Raw genomic sequence first — 15,915 nt, forward strand, 5'->3', positions numbered from 1 at the left:
AATAGAACACTCTCAGCTCTCGATGCTTTATCGGGTAAATTGCCGTCTTATAGGCTTCCCAGTATAATGGCTAGTGAATAAATAAAAGAGACGCTGTCTAAAATAATTGGAGATGGCTGACACAAATTACTGTTGGCTGCTTGATGAGACACCCATATTTCTCTGCTGTTATCCACAAGCTTTTTCCAGATGTGATTCCATGTTATTTACTTACTTATTCAACGTGCTTGCAGAGAAGTAATATAAGAATTGTTTTAAATAAAGTTGTACATCATTTATATTGACGTTAACTAGTTGAAGTTACTTTACGACTCTAACGTTAATTAGTTAAGTGTCTGAGTAAGTAATTAGTAAGTTTTATCATCAGTAGAAATAATTTAATCCATAACAAATGAACTAAAGGTAGGCACGGATTTAACTATTTTGTTATTAAGTCTATAATGATCTATCCTAACGTTTGCCTGCTTATTTTAGGGCATTTGAGGTATAACACGTGTTATGTCTACCAATACGCCCTTGGCCAGCGTTTTAGACCACGGCCTAAACCCATCTCATTCTGAGAGGTCCCATTCCATTCATAGTTTTCTTGTTTATAAAGAAGACTATCTGTGAATATTAACCTGCCATTAGTTTTAAGTTAATTCATAAATAAATTAAGAATATTTTATATTTATTTATAATGATTTAATAATTATTTCACCAAACACCAGTTAGTTTTCAAAAAAAAAAATGTATGAATGTGTGTAGGTACTATTAAAAACAACACCCGCGTTCTTTTTGCATGACAACCAATTATTAATCATTAATTAGTAATTTATAATATAAAAACTTATTAGTAACAAACTGCAATACTAACACTTTCATCACTAGCGGATATTTTGTGACTTCATCTTCTCTCAGGCCTGGTGGCAGCAGAAGCCTCACTCTTGCAGTGTTACCACTAGACAGTTGCACGGAGAATGTACGCGGTGTCGGCATAGCTACAAGAGACAGCTTTTCCTGCACAAAACGTTTAAGCCTAAATCTTTGTATAGAGAGGTATTTCTAGAAATAAAGGACCTTAAAAATAAATGTATCTTACTGCGAAATAGTTATTCAGTGCTAGTGTCAGAAAAGTGCTCTCAGCTGAAGTATTAAACGTCAAGAGTAAAATCAACTCTGCAGGGTTAGCCAAGTGGAATAACTATCTATGAATATAATCATTATCGCTTTGAAAACCATGGAAATATATGGGGATTACGACTCATAATTACCGATATAAAATTATTGATCTAGTGATATATAGAGTATAGACATTGGCTTAGTTTTCTTAAGTGTTATAGGTTATGTATCTATATATATTACTTGACAGCTGCAGTAAAGCAAGCGAAACCAAATCACAATTTCGTCACTCACACGGCATAGGTACTTCTGAACGGTTTCACAAATGTTCATAATAAATATTAAATAGGTTTATATCTCGGTCAGATAAAGGGGCTGCAGACAAGTGTGTTTGTTGTAAATATATGGAAGAATAGTTTGAATGAGACTGCTGTGTGAATGTTAAGATTGTGTGTGACAATTCCTTATAAGTTTGGATAAGGAGCCAGCAAGATATGACGTATCTTGTGTTAATAGAAGTATGATAAACATGAATAAATGAACAAAGAAGTAGTGAGAGGCCAAAAAAGAGATGGGTAGGTAAAAGAATAAAATATAATAATCAAATATTATCCACCCTCTTTATACGTATCTTCGCTTAAATCCACCCTCTTTTTACGTATCTAGGATTATTATCCAACCTTTTTTTACGTATCTTCGATTATTATATTATAGTCTTCTATTTCTATTATATCCTCTTTCACACCCTACCCATCTCTTTTTTGGCCGCTCACCACTTCTGTGTTCATTTATTCAACCTTGCTAACAATTTTTTTTGATTACATTTCTGCGCCTATCTATTGAGATGTGTTTGGAACGAGGAGACAAGAAGTAAAAATATTATACAAAAAAATCAAAAGTGGATTTAAATGTAACAGCAACTACAAAGAGAGCAATATCAAAGCCCATAAACCGTCAATCTGTCGGCGCACTGTTACAATGGATTCGCTAGTAAAACTGCACAAAGGGAATCAAATCCGCAATCACAATGTGTGTCGATCACGCTCTGGATATACACCAAATGTGTTTATAGTCGCACAATTTTAAACTTACACATGTGCCATGCCCTTTGGGACTTCATTCTCAATATTAATATTGATAAATAGCTCAACAGTATTTTTTTTATACTTATTTTTAGTGCTTACTGTAACATCTCCTGTAAAATGATTAAGCAGTCTAAAATATGTGCGTGCTTATGTGGAAGAGAGTGTTGTTTATCCCGATGGTACTTCAGTTGCAAGAAATTCCTTGTCTTAAGACTTAATATAATTTTACCATCATCATCCTTAATAAACAAAAGGATATCAATGTCCTACTGCAATGTCCCTCTCCCATAGGAGAGAGAGATTGACACTGCTACGTGCGAATTAGCGGTTTTAACGGTTACAATAACCGTGCTCGACGCTATGGTTTATATTCTAATATTCCAATGGCACAGGGTAAGATAATACCAAATTTGTAATTCCGGGCTTGTATAAAGAAGATTTTGACAAAAAACCCCAATAACTGACCATGACCACTGGCCCAATCTTGAAATTGGACCCAGGAACTCAAGTCAAAGTCTTTCTTGTTATTAATAAATTAAAATGATTTAACGTTTCGAAAAGACTCGAACCCAACCTCTTTCTCTTATAAGGCTACATCGCAAATCATTGCCCCAGGGAGTTCGACATAATGGTTCATCATTTTATTCACGATAGCCCTTTTGTGTTTTCGTTCTCGGTTGAAATTGTTCCGTCGATCCCTTGTCCTTTGCAGGTTAAGCTTTAAGTTCGAAGCAAAGTTATAAAACTTTGTATTAAAATTAATGTTAACTCCCACACATCCTGTAAATCTTCCATTAAGTTTAAATATGACTAATACAATAGCGGTGGTAGCCTAGTGCGTGAGTAATGGTTGGTAAACCTCGGCACCTCTAAGTTTTCGGAGTTATGTGCCTTTTTAATTTAAGCAATAAACATCTTTTGCTTTAACGGTGAAATAAAACATCGTGATGGAAACTAAACGCCTGAGAGTTCTCCTTAACGATCTCAAGGGCGTTTGAAGTCTACTAATCGGTACTGGGCCAGCGTGGTTAACTACGGCTTTAAGCTCTTAGGAGACACGTCCACTTTAGTGGGATGTTAATGGATTGATGATGATGAGAATGTAAATGAATGTGATATTAATTTTGAGCTGTTAAGAATGCTATGAATATGGCATAAATATAAAGCATGAATGATAATCTTATAGAGTCAAAAGTTCATCATATCAGCACAGCCCACTACAGGGCACGGGTTTCTTCCCTCAGTGAGAACGGGTTTAGGCCGTAGTCCACCACGCTAGCCCAGTGCAAATTGGAGAACTCCACACTCCTTTAAGAAGATTATAAAGAATTCTCAGTCATGCACGATGTTTTCCTTCACCGTTGAAGAAAGATATTTTGTAACATTTAAAACGTACATAATTTTGGAAAGTTATACGAGTAGGTGCGTGCTGGAATTTGAACTGGCCCCCTGATTTTAGGGCTGTACAAGCATGCAATTTTATTTTTAGTTTACCTTGACTGAAGTGTTGTTTTCGAGGTGCATCAAAAATCTCGGCTCTGGGAGCGATATTTTGTGTAGGTTCGACGTTGGCACCCCTGGTCCCAGGCACTCCAGCACGAAGTACGCCGAAGACAAACTGAAGTGGGCATCGTGGAAAAGGCACGGAAGGTTCTGCGGTATACTTTCTACGAACAAGTATCAAAAATTGTAAATATTAGTAGACGACTTTGCGAGACGCTTTGAAAAACGTAGATTGCAACTTAGATTTTTAATTGATAAGAAAAACAATAAATAAGTGTTTTGTTTCTCTCGCTTGGTGTGAGTTACTATTGACATGTCTCAGAAGTACATATAATCTTTCAATAAACTATTATAACCATTTTCGTAACGTTGTTATCATTTACTATTAATTTCCAAGAAGACCCTATTTTTCCTTTCCCTTTATTTTCCCTTTAGTAATGTAATTCTTTAGATGAGTGCTTTTACTATTCGATAAGAAAATAAATATTACGAAACATAATTCGGATATTTTTAATCAATTTAATAACCTATAACAATATACCTAGTAATAAAGCATATTACTATATTGTTATAGGTATATAATAGAATAAGCATTAAGTTAAGACGCCAAACTAAGTAAATAACTACGTTGTTCAAACATCGTCTGCTCTTGAAGTAGGTCGTCAGGCTGTCTTGTTGAATGTTCGTTTTCATTTCCAGCTAATACCATTATTTACAATTGAGTGTCGATGACTAGAAGTGAATTATCGAATTTCATTTATAGTAATTTATTTGTATTTTGCCTAATATTTTATTGAGTAACAGGTTAAGCCCTTAAACTAGAACTACTTCCAAAGTTGGATATTCCATATCAACGTAAAATCTACATAATTTTCCATAAATCTTTGTTATTTTGAAACGTTATATTGATGGACGACAGACACCCGTTTTAAGTAAAATTTAATAATTATTTTGGAAAATAGTCAAGGGTAAAGCTGAATCAATGTATAAAACAAACAAAATTATCAGTCTAGAAATCATTTCTCTTAGTAGGGTGAAAAGCGAATAAGTTAGTTGAGGGTTGTTAACCTTCACATAAGGGACCCCACGAGAGAGATGTATAAGCCTCAAGAGGCTGTAAAATATGATCGATATCATATTTCAGATAAAGCTACTTCACATATCTGAAATGAATTGATCCCTATTCATGAAGAACCTCTGAAAATTAATCTGTTTGCGTCTGGGTTTCAGTTTATTTCATCCGAAAAGTACTTTTTTTTATTACTAAAGAAATTGATACAGTATCAATTTGAATTTTCCATTCACAATTATTTTAATCAGTTACGAAATCAGAGCTTTATTGAATTTGAAATGGAACTGTACTGAACAAACGTTATTAAATTGGGCCTCGAGGCGATATCAACGGAGTTTTGAGGCTTTAATGTAATTTGGTTCGACGCGTTAGGCGCTACGGCCTCGGCCTCAAGGTTAGACTAACATAAAAAGCTTACACGAGGATGTGAGTCCACTACGGCCTCACCTCCACGAGTGAGTACATAGCAGCGATAGACGAGCCGTGCCATCAAATTCGATATTACAAGTACCTTAGAAATACAAACCCTTGCCCAAAGCGCGGCAAGATTTTGGACGCAAAAGTCGTTATACTTTCACTCGTGGAGAACCTAAGATCACAAATGTAGGCAAATAGTATGATATTACTACACTACACATACATACACATGTTGAAATTCAATTGATATAAATAAAATAAATAAATAAATATACTATGAGAATACACATATCGCTATCTAACCCCAAACTAAGCGTAGCTTGTGATATACAGTGTACTAAGATGACTGAAGAATATTTTTATGAATAAAATACATAAATACTTATAATATGCAGATAAACTGCCCACTGCGCCAGTCTGCCTTCAATATAATAGCTAGTACCTACCTTATTACTCAAGCAAATATGAATCGTCATAAGAAATATATAATTTATCTTAAAATATTGATTTTTATTACTTAACTAGCTATGTAACGTAAAACCGATGGCTGAATGAATATAATTACATTGTCTCCATACAAAAGCGTAGAAATCAGAAAAACAATTCCAACACGGCATATACGATTTTCAGGCCTGCAAAGTGAAAGGTCACTCCAGGCTACCAATATGATGTTTTTTATCCCATATAAATACATGTACAATTATCGTTAAGTCATTAATAATTGTATTCTTAGTTATTAAATTAACTCCGACTTCGGCAACACTGCATGAATAATTGTATTCTTAGTTATTAAATTAACTCCGACTTAGCATCACTTTCGTAAGTAATGTGCGGTTTTAAGCAATTAAAATATCACTTGCTTTAACGATGAAGGAAAACATCGAGAGGACACCGGTTTACCTGAGAGTTCTCCATAATTTTCTTAAAGGCATGTAAAGTCCACCAGTCCGCAATGGGCCTGCTCACTGGACTACGGTCTGAAACTCTTCTCATTTTGGGAAGAGGCCGGTGCAAAATAGTGGGCCGGTAACGTTTTGATAATTATGAAATGTACTTCTAATATGAGTAGCTCGTGTTGAATAACCCTAGGAAACTTAAATTGGAAAACGTAAATGAATTGAGCTTTGGGAAACTGACACAGACTGAAGTGCTGACACAATTTCGCCAATGCACCTGTTGGTACTTCAAATGCAATTCTGATCTACGCTCGAAGTTTCTTGCAGTTCATTAGGGGAACTGGTCGACAGATTGTATGTAAACTTTAACAAACTTTAGACGATGCATGGCTTAAAAGTATATATCCGTGTGATATCGTTCCTCTAAGTTTATTGGTACACTGGATGCCCGGTTATTTCATTGTATCGTTCAACACAATACATATTTTTATGCTGTAATAACACACCGCGATATTACACTTTTGGCCAAGTCTCTATAATATCTATGAACCGGCTATTGATTTATACGCTACCGAGAGATTTTAATCTTAAAACCTTGTGTCTTGAAAAACAAAGGGCTATGTTAAAGGCACACATATAAGCGATTTGAGTCGAACTGCTGACCCACACGGTTGATACATTGTGCGTGAGTCAAACGGTATGAGCCGGCCAACTTGAAGGGTTGTATGTCCGACAGTATTGTTGTGATTTAAATCGTCATCGTTTAGTTGTGCCCACTTCACAAGTAAACTACGAATGAAGCACGTGGCATCCGCGATGTGGTCGTCTTGCCAATGGACGTGTCACGGAGTGTTATTGTACCTTCATTGGTTGATTCATTTTTTATGGAAACCTAACCGCCGCCACGACTGCGTGCAGTACGATGACCATCTTCTACTTGTACGATACCAACTGTCGAAATTGAAAACACCCTAACTGATACTTGATCAGCTAGCGAGATGTATGTATACAATACGTAACCTATACGTCCACAAAGATGTAGCATTTACATTTAGTCAAATTCAGGTTGTATTTCGCTTACTAAAGAACGCAACGAAAAGCGTGAAAAATACTCACTCGCGCGTTTGACGTGTAATTTTGACGCAAAGCTAGAGTGACATAAATGTTGAACAAATTCTCCCTTCTGGGCTAGGGCAGAATAAATTTTGTATGGCTTACCAGGCTGCTTTTTTTTCTTTTTCTTGGATGGCGAAGGTGACGTACTGGTAGCAGGCATATCTTCGTCCCAGTCATTGTCCCAAGCGCTATCGCCAGATGACGCTAAGTTGCCGTAGAATTCTAGATTAATTGATGGAGAAGGCTAAAAGAATTGAAAAACATGTAAATAATACAATTATCCTCCAGAGCATTATCTAGTAAATAAAGAATAAAACGAGTAAAAATATATTCCTAATATATTTTCCCATTTAATTACCAATTTATTACGATGAGATAGCATAAAATGTGACAAGTACTGCCTTGATAGATGGCGGAGATCAGATTAAGTTTGCCGATACAGATGCGAAGTTTATGTAGCATGTATAAATTTATGTATTTCCTTATCAGAAGATTGTTAACCCAATATAGTCCTTACTAACGATCTTTCTGAAATTCCTTAGTTTATAGTCTCATATAGCATTTATATATAAACTCCACATTATATGTCACAAGGAGCACATACTCTAAAAACAAAAACAAAAGTGCGACATTGAAATAGCCATTCGATTTCAAGCAAGTTCTTTTTTTTTTTTTGAAAATTGCGTAACCCGTTTAAAATGTTGCTTGTCTGTCTATTTCCTTGAATGCCTGATCCAATTTTAACAGGACTACTATAGGATAGACAATTTATTATACAGGGAGTGATTGGATATTTTATATTTTGCAAATTCATCGATTAAAGAATAATTCCATTATTCTTTAATCGATTAATTCTAACATTCTTTTAAGATCTGTAGAGTCCGAATTTCTTAATAGTGGTATTGTTAAATTTATCTCTAGAGTCGAAAATACCAAACGATTGGAAAGGAGACATTTCCACTTTTTACCAAATTACAGAAAAATAAGTAAATCTTATGTTGGGTCGGGCCTACTTTTCCTATTTAAAATGTGGTTCGGGAAGGCTGAAGAGCGACATTCCCCAGACTTAAATTTTCGCAATTTTTGTGAAGCCTAAATGCTCGAAGAACGGATTTTTTAAACTGAGAATGAATTTAGGAATGTTAATTCCATTAATATTTTCCTTTTCTTTTTATCCATAATAATAACGGTATTCAACTTGAAATATCTCACTTCACTATTTACCTTTACCTACATTTTGATATTTTCATAGAAAAAATAATATTATTCGCACGAATCTTGCCCTCGTAAATACCGCAAATTAAATTAAAAAGTTAAGGTTCGCTGTTTTTGGGGAATGTTTGATAATAATTAATAGACGATTATTTGCTCAATTTGCGACTAAGCCTTTTCTCTTGTTCAGTTTTTTTATTGGTAAGTGGCATATGGTGGGAAGGTAATACACTATACGTAATGGGAATCCATACTATTATCATAGAGTGAGGTTAGTCATACAGGGCAATCATGCAGTAAGTCCGGGGTTGTGTGGGACGAGACCCTTGCTGGACACAAAAGTCTTATAATAAAACCCTTTTTATAACTTTGCAACGCCTATAGTATATTATAACTTATTTTTCTGTTTTGATATATTTTTAGTTCATGTTTTAAGAAGAAGATTAAAACATCTCCTTTTATTTATTTATTTTTAAATCTTAGGTACCTGACTAGTTGGGCAGACGACAAAGAGACGCTAGACTCAAGCGGGACCAGGCAGGCATTTGGAACTCCCTACAAAATACCTATGTCCAGCAGATGACGTCAGTTGGTTTAAATAATGATGATTTATATAAGCATAACTATTTTTAAACAAACTTACCACAGTAAAATTATTAAAATATTGTTTAACATTACAAAATAGGTAAAAAAATATGGAGTATGTGTAGACGATATCGGCCTTTACTACGGCATCATAAGGGAAAGAGAGAAACAGATTAGCAATATTTTTTGTATATTTAGAACCTAAACGAAGTACAGACCTGTGAATTACACGTGACGCAGTACGGCAGTTTCTGAGGAGTTCCAGGCCGAGGAGCTTCAGATGACACTCTGTACAGATGCTGTTGACCTGGTTTCCCTTCCGGTGTCCCTAAGTAATATCTGCAATTTTTTATACAAGTTATTGCAAACAAATTTGAAAGACATTACATCTAAATCTACGAAAATGTATGCTAAAATAGCTGTTATTTATATTTTGTAATACTGCTCATGCAGGATTTTCTTTCATTCGATCGGACGCAGCAATGTAACACGTAATCATGATGATCATTTATTTAGTACTAGCTGTTGCCCGCGACTTCGTCTGCGTTTTATTTTGTTTTTTTATGTGGCATTAAATTTAGCTACAGTGGCACAAAATTAAACACATATTATAACCTCTATAGTATAAAAATAATTATTTAAATCGGTTATAATTTGTCGGAGTTATGGTGTAAAATCGTCAAGCACTTTCATCCCCTCTCCCAAAGGAACCGAGCTTAATGTGTGGGATAAAAAGTATCCTATATTACTTGCAACACTTACAAGAATATGTGTACAAAGTTTCATGAGGACCGGTGAAGTAGTTTTTGCGTGAAAGCGTAACAAACAAACTTACATTGACATTTATAATATTAGTAGGGATAGGGATATTAAATGCCTTATTTACGACCTTCTCTCTCATAGGTTAGAGGGATTTAATGTTTAGATTCTCAAAGCCAATGATAATCATAATTATACTTTATTATTAGATTGAAGAACTGTGATTTAACCTTCACGTGGGTAGACTGAGAAGTGCTTACAGCAATAGAACCCAGGCCTTTATGCTTCTCAAAACTAACGAGGTATAGTTATGCAAGTTTAAATTACACCGTATACAATAGTGGAATATAACACAAACCACACAAATACGTCAGAAACACTAACAATAAAAAGTTATTTTCCCAAGGTTTGGGTGTTTATTGTAGTAGGGCTGAATTGGACTCTTCATTTGTCCCTCGGCGAGTACATTAAGCCGCCATTTATTATCAGTAATAGCGCTAGACGATATAATAATGGTTAACCCTTTGAAACCGGGTTAATTATCACTTCTATTAAAACTATTCTGATACCAGTTTAGATTGATTCCCATGGTGTCACACATGATCAGTTAAGTGTTACGACTAGTTACATATTCAATCAATAGTTACGACCATTTAACAGATTATTTAAGTGACAAAGGTTAAACGTCTGCAAAGAGGAGACCAGTTTTCCTTCTCAAACCTTGTACTAGAAAGTAAAAAAGTGCGGAAGAGACCTCCAGGTCGTCAGAGACGCAAATGGTTGGACGATATAAGGGACCGGACTTTGTTACCGAGATTAAAGAAAGCGGCACTTAATAGGGAGGTTTTGTTGAGCGCTTCAATTTAAAGAAGATGGCACCCGACGATGATGATGATGAGGTGACACAGTTAAACCATATTAATATTACAATTGTCTCGATTTGTTTATTTTTTACCCATTGTGCTAAACTGGCTCAGTATATTTTAAAGATGGACATAGGATGATCTTTTTTGCGGAAATACACCAGAAAACCATTTCATTAGTCACGGCTAAGTTAATAAACCGATTATCTCTAAATTTCGATGTAGGTAGTACAGATAGCTTTGCATTTTATAGGACAGGCAATAATTTTCAACCTGGGCAAACCTACGGTTTCCGAAAGATTTTTCAATAATCTAGATATACGCGGATGAAAACGCAGGTGGCAGCTAGCTGAAATGAAATGAAGATGTCTGAAATTCTAATTAGCAAAACATTGGCTAATAACTCTACTTACATATGCTGGTTAGCGTGATCCCACGCTAATAACTTGACAACATCAAAGCTCCCATGTGTGAGTGGCAGCGCTCTCGAACCGTGTGCGTTGTGTTCTGCTCTCACAACGTGGCGGAACAGACCAGCAGGTCCGTCTCTGATTGGGGCTAGAGTTACGAGGGCCCCACCGCCTGCCGACCATAAGGGCGCTGGGGCGGATTCCACCCAGCCATCTGTCCCCGAAAATATTCTGTACACCTGTTTATGGGAAGTGTAAACTTTTGTGAAAAACCGTGCTATGCTTTAAGGTGAAAGTAATTAAAAGGTCTGGAGATTGTTCGTCATTAGCTGGTAGCCTGCTTATGTCTTTGATTAATAAATATAATAGCTAAGTATGCTGTCATTCATTTATTTATTTGGAATACTTTATTGCACAAACTTAGAAACAATACAAGGTTCTCATCTACGAATTGGTAACCTATTGTCGGTGCGCTTTTAGAAGTTGTTAAAATAACTTTCACAAAAGCAAGTTATTCTCATTTTAAGTAAGAATATACATAAAGTTATATTCAATATTTTTAAGTATATATAACAAAATAATGTTTAGCAAATATTAACTTATTTTTAAATTATGCAAACATTAAATTGCAAAATGATGGTGTTCTTAGACATTTTCTGCTATAACCAGATAATAATACTACTCACTTTGATATGCATATTACATTTCATATTGGATTATATATTTGGTATATTATTGATCGAAGTTTAAAGTATATTGCTGACTTGGTATCAACATATAATAGCATCTAATAGTAGTAGAGATTTTTGTGACAGAGCTCGTCCGGGGAAGTACTACCGTCATCAGTGGCGTGCATAGAGGGTATGCAGATGATATAAAATGAAGAAAATCTCCAGTAAGAGTTACAAATACTTAAGTATAGGCTTTCTATAACTCTTACAATGCCTATCCTTAATTTTTTTTATGACTCGTACTGGAGATTTCCTTTATTTTATTTCATCTGCACACCCTGTGTATACCCTCTACGCACGCCACCGACCGTCATGCCTATTTCTGCCACAACTAGTATTGTTGCAAAACTGCGTTCCTTTCTGGCGGCTGTAATTACAAGCAAATGATGCTCAACACCTACGCCTTTGGTTGATGGACACAGGGCGGTACGTTGCAGGAAGTGTTCCTGGCATGCCCTGCGAAGTGTTGCTGTTTATAGGCGATTGTTTTCCAATAAACATCGGCTTGATCCGTCAATAAATACACAGAAAAATCTAATAACTATACTGATGAAATGCTTGAATACGCTGAGTTATCAGCGGCTGGTAACCGATAAACGGACTTAATTATAACTTAGAGAAAAATGCTACGACTTCGTATAAAATGATAGTGTCAGAACAAACGGCAGAGAGAATTTATCACTTCTTTAATCTTTTGATCACATAGATAAATCGTTCGGTGAAAAGATGGTTGGTCACTGAATTGATGTCGGTAATTTTCACGCCGAAATTCAATTATCTGGAAAGTCACATAAATCGCTGATATGGGATAATAAACTAACCTCTTGGCAAAACCACATAGGGCTTTTACACACAGACACGACGGATAGATTCTGTACACGGGTTAGCCATACCACGCACACTTCTGTGAGGGATACCCATTGCGCGCTCGTAAAATAGTAGTCCCTGGTGAAAGATTTGTTTATATCATTAGCATCGTATATTTATTAATACTATTTATGAATTTTTTTGGGGGCAAATCCAAATGAGAAGGGTTTGATTGTAGTCCACCAACTCGCCTAGTCCGGGTTGGTAGAGACCATTATGGAGAACTCTCCGGCATGCAGGTTTTCCTCTAGATGCTTTCCATCGTTTAATTAAGCGATATTAAATATTGCCTTAATTAAAAACGGCAAAAACCTGCGAAAAGTTAAAGGTGCCGGGAACAAGATTGAACCTTAACTCGAAGAAACTAGAAACCTACAAAAGGATATATGCTGTTATAAGATTAAAAGAAAGAAGGTAACGAATGCGGTATTATAGATCAAGTACTCGTAAAATATCGCTGGTAAACATGACTGAATTGATGAAAAAGCTGTAGTTAAATAGTGTAGAGCTTTCTGTGGCAGAGCTCTTCCGGGGTAGTAGTAGTACCACCATGTTTATTTCTACCGCCAAGCAACATTGTTGCAATGCTGTGTTGCGGTCGTGAAGGGCGCGGATGCCGGTGTAATTATAGGCACACAAGGCCAACCTAGGCCGCCTCAGGTTGACACAGGGCGGAACGATCTCGAATTGAAAGGCATACCCCGTGTTCCTGGTTTGCCTTCGGTGGTGTTCAGAGGTAACCGAAGTTGTTACAGAAAGGTGCCTGCCTCAGTAGGCACCGCTGGTTGGGTTGCGGTTGTGTGCGAAAGCGTTCCCATGCCCCAGTCACCAGGCGATGAGTTGGAACACCGTGGGGTTTTAGTCGGTAAGAGTCCGGCATAACCACTGCACCTCCCCGTGGTGTAGTGGTATCCGTGAGGATTTCCACGCGAGAAAAAAAAAAAAAAAGGGCGGAACGATGCAGAATGCAGATCATGCAAGGACGTATTGTCCTTGCATGATCTTCGAAGTGTTGCTCTGTTTAGCAGCGATGTTTTTTTTTTTATGAAGTATGTATATTTAATTTAATTTATTATTATTATTTACTTATTTTTGTAATTTATGTTTATTATTTAAGTATTACTTTGTGTACACCCTAACCCTTCTTCTTAACTTCATGTACTCAATTTGATTTGGTAGGTTTGTACCTTTTCTCCTTTATATTAATTGTGTATTTTTTTTAATGTTTTGTTTTTTTTTTATTTGGTGTACCATAAAGTGTATTTCATTTCATTCATTCATTCTTTTCAACGATAATGGTCCGCCAATGGTCACGCTACCGTTGGGAAGGTTATTTCCTCAATCTGTGACATTAAAGAAAATGTTGGACTCCACGTTAGCAAGCGGGATAAAATGGCTGGCAAGGTTGTCGGCATGTAATTGTTCGTAATTGTTCACAATTACCTATCATTTTCGTGTTCAAATAATAAGTTTAAACGAAGTTTTCTTCGCCGCCGAAATGCTTCATATGTGACAAGCCTGCTAATTATTCAGACCCACATTAAACGGGCTGTTAGTTTCACACGAAGCGACTGCTATATGACACCCCGAACCAGTAACGGGATAAATCTGTTCTAATTGGAAATTTCCCGTCTTAAAAGTTTGCTACCATGTTCAACTTGTTGACAAGGAATATAATATTGCCCTTATGCTGGTAAATTGAATAAAACAAACGGTAAATAGGTTTGATGGTTTGCGACTGTTATCTTATTTCAGCAAATGATATTGTAACAGCGTAATACATAATGACAACGTTTAAAAACCTACAATGTAACTGGTTCTGTGAACAAATAACCGAAAATAAGCGAAACGGTGATAGCGCATTAGCGAGTTCGAATCCCAACACGCAGCTCTAAGTTATGTGCGTTTTTAAAATATAATTAAAATATCACTTGCTCCAACGGTGAAGGATACCACCGTGAAGAATCCTGCATGCCTGAGAGTTCTACATAATGTTCTCAGAGGTGTGTGGAGTCCACCAATCCGCATTAGGCCTGCGTGGTGGGCTACGGCTCGTAGCTGCGTGCTCGTGCTCTATAGTGGGCCGGTAATGTGTCAATGTGATGAATAACCGGTTTATTCATCACATTGACATATTAGTTTATTACTTTTTCAAGTTTTTTTGGCACTCATGAAAAATTAACAAAGCAGGAATTAATCAAAAATATATAAAAACATTATGTTGAATTCACTCGGTAAGTCATCGTAGAAAAATATTATATTATGCGAGGCGTCTCTTATCTCTTTGAATTTTCAAATACAAAAGAAGGTATGAGAAGTGAATAGCTTACCCCTCCTCAAGTATAGCTTTCGGCGGTGTGAGGTGTCTGGTACGGATGTGCTTGGGATCCGCAATATCCGCCACTGTAAGTTTCACTGTCGGATTATTTGTACCAGGTTTGGGATACCTTACACTTCTGATCTCCGGGTACGTCTGAAACAAAGACATTAAAATTTACACGTTTCGTAACGATACAGGCTTTTACTATCTCGTCTTCCATAAGTTTTATTTCACTCAGGGACATAAAGATTATTTTATGGAAATATACACTACAATAATAATAAATGTAATCTTCTATGAGTATATTCGGTTGTGATTTATTCAAGTAGCTGTCACGCTTTTGTCTATAATTCCAGTGTGTCTGAAGACTAATCTCCGAATAGTGCATGTTGCCAGGGCGAAATTATGGTTCCAAAATAAGGTCATTAAGTCACAATGAAAGCACTGCCACTCAGGCAATAAAGTGCATTATTACTACGTGAACAAATCAGAAAGGAAGAGATCCGTAGAAGAACTAAAGTAGCAGTCATAGTTCAACAATTTGAAGCTAAAGACGTTAAAAAGTGACTCCGTATCGGAAAGAGCAGCGTTGGAGGCACCATTGGCTAAGAGACGACCGCCAGTGAGTCTCACAAGGAGTCTTTGGACACAAGCGGGACATAAGCCACATATGTGTAGCAGTGGACGTCCATTGGTTAGGTTTGATTACTAGGATTATTAATATCGGACGTATGCCTAAGCAAACGTCCGATATTAATAACCGACCTTAGATGTCAGATTGAGTTGAATAGTACCACCCATATATACAGGGAAAAGTAAGAAAAGAGTAGCGAAAAAAAATTCATTCTGGCACCTCTAAATTTTTGATTTGATTGATTTTCCTAAGTTGGAGTTGGAGTTAAATAATGCGCTTTTATCTACTCAAAATTTAGTTTAGGTGCTATTTCGAAATCAAACAAACAATTTTGAGGCTTCACG

General features: G+C 36.2%; 1 protein-coding gene across 1 annotated transcript in view; it reads right to left on the reverse strand.

Annotated features, from left to right (window-relative positions):
• LOC120627175 (inactive dipeptidyl peptidase 10) overlaps window positions 1-15,915 on the reverse strand; it is a 167,899-nt gene that overhangs the window by 5,589 nt on the left and 146,395 nt on the right. Inside the window, exons 8-14 of the mRNA XM_039895043.1 lie at window positions 14,948-15,090; window positions 12,572-12,695; window positions 11,023-11,258; window positions 9,206-9,326; window positions 7,293-7,434; window positions 3,681-3,853; window positions 857-999 (exon numbers count right to left, since the gene is read on the reverse strand). Of these exons, the coding sequence (XP_039750977.1) occupies window positions 857-999; window positions 3,681-3,853; window positions 7,293-7,434; window positions 9,206-9,326; window positions 11,023-11,258; window positions 12,572-12,695; window positions 14,948-15,090 (1,082 nt within the window). The remainder of the gene's footprint in view (window positions 1-856; window positions 1,000-3,680; window positions 3,854-7,292; window positions 7,435-9,205; window positions 9,327-11,022; window positions 11,259-12,571; window positions 12,696-14,947; window positions 15,091-15,915) is intronic.

The sequence above is a fragment of the Pararge aegeria genome, chromosome 1 (genome assembly GCF_905163445.1).
Source record: "Pararge aegeria chromosome 1, ilParAegt1.1, whole genome shotgun sequence".
NCBI lineage: Eukaryota > Metazoa > Arthropoda > Insecta > Lepidoptera > Nymphalidae > Pararge > Pararge aegeria.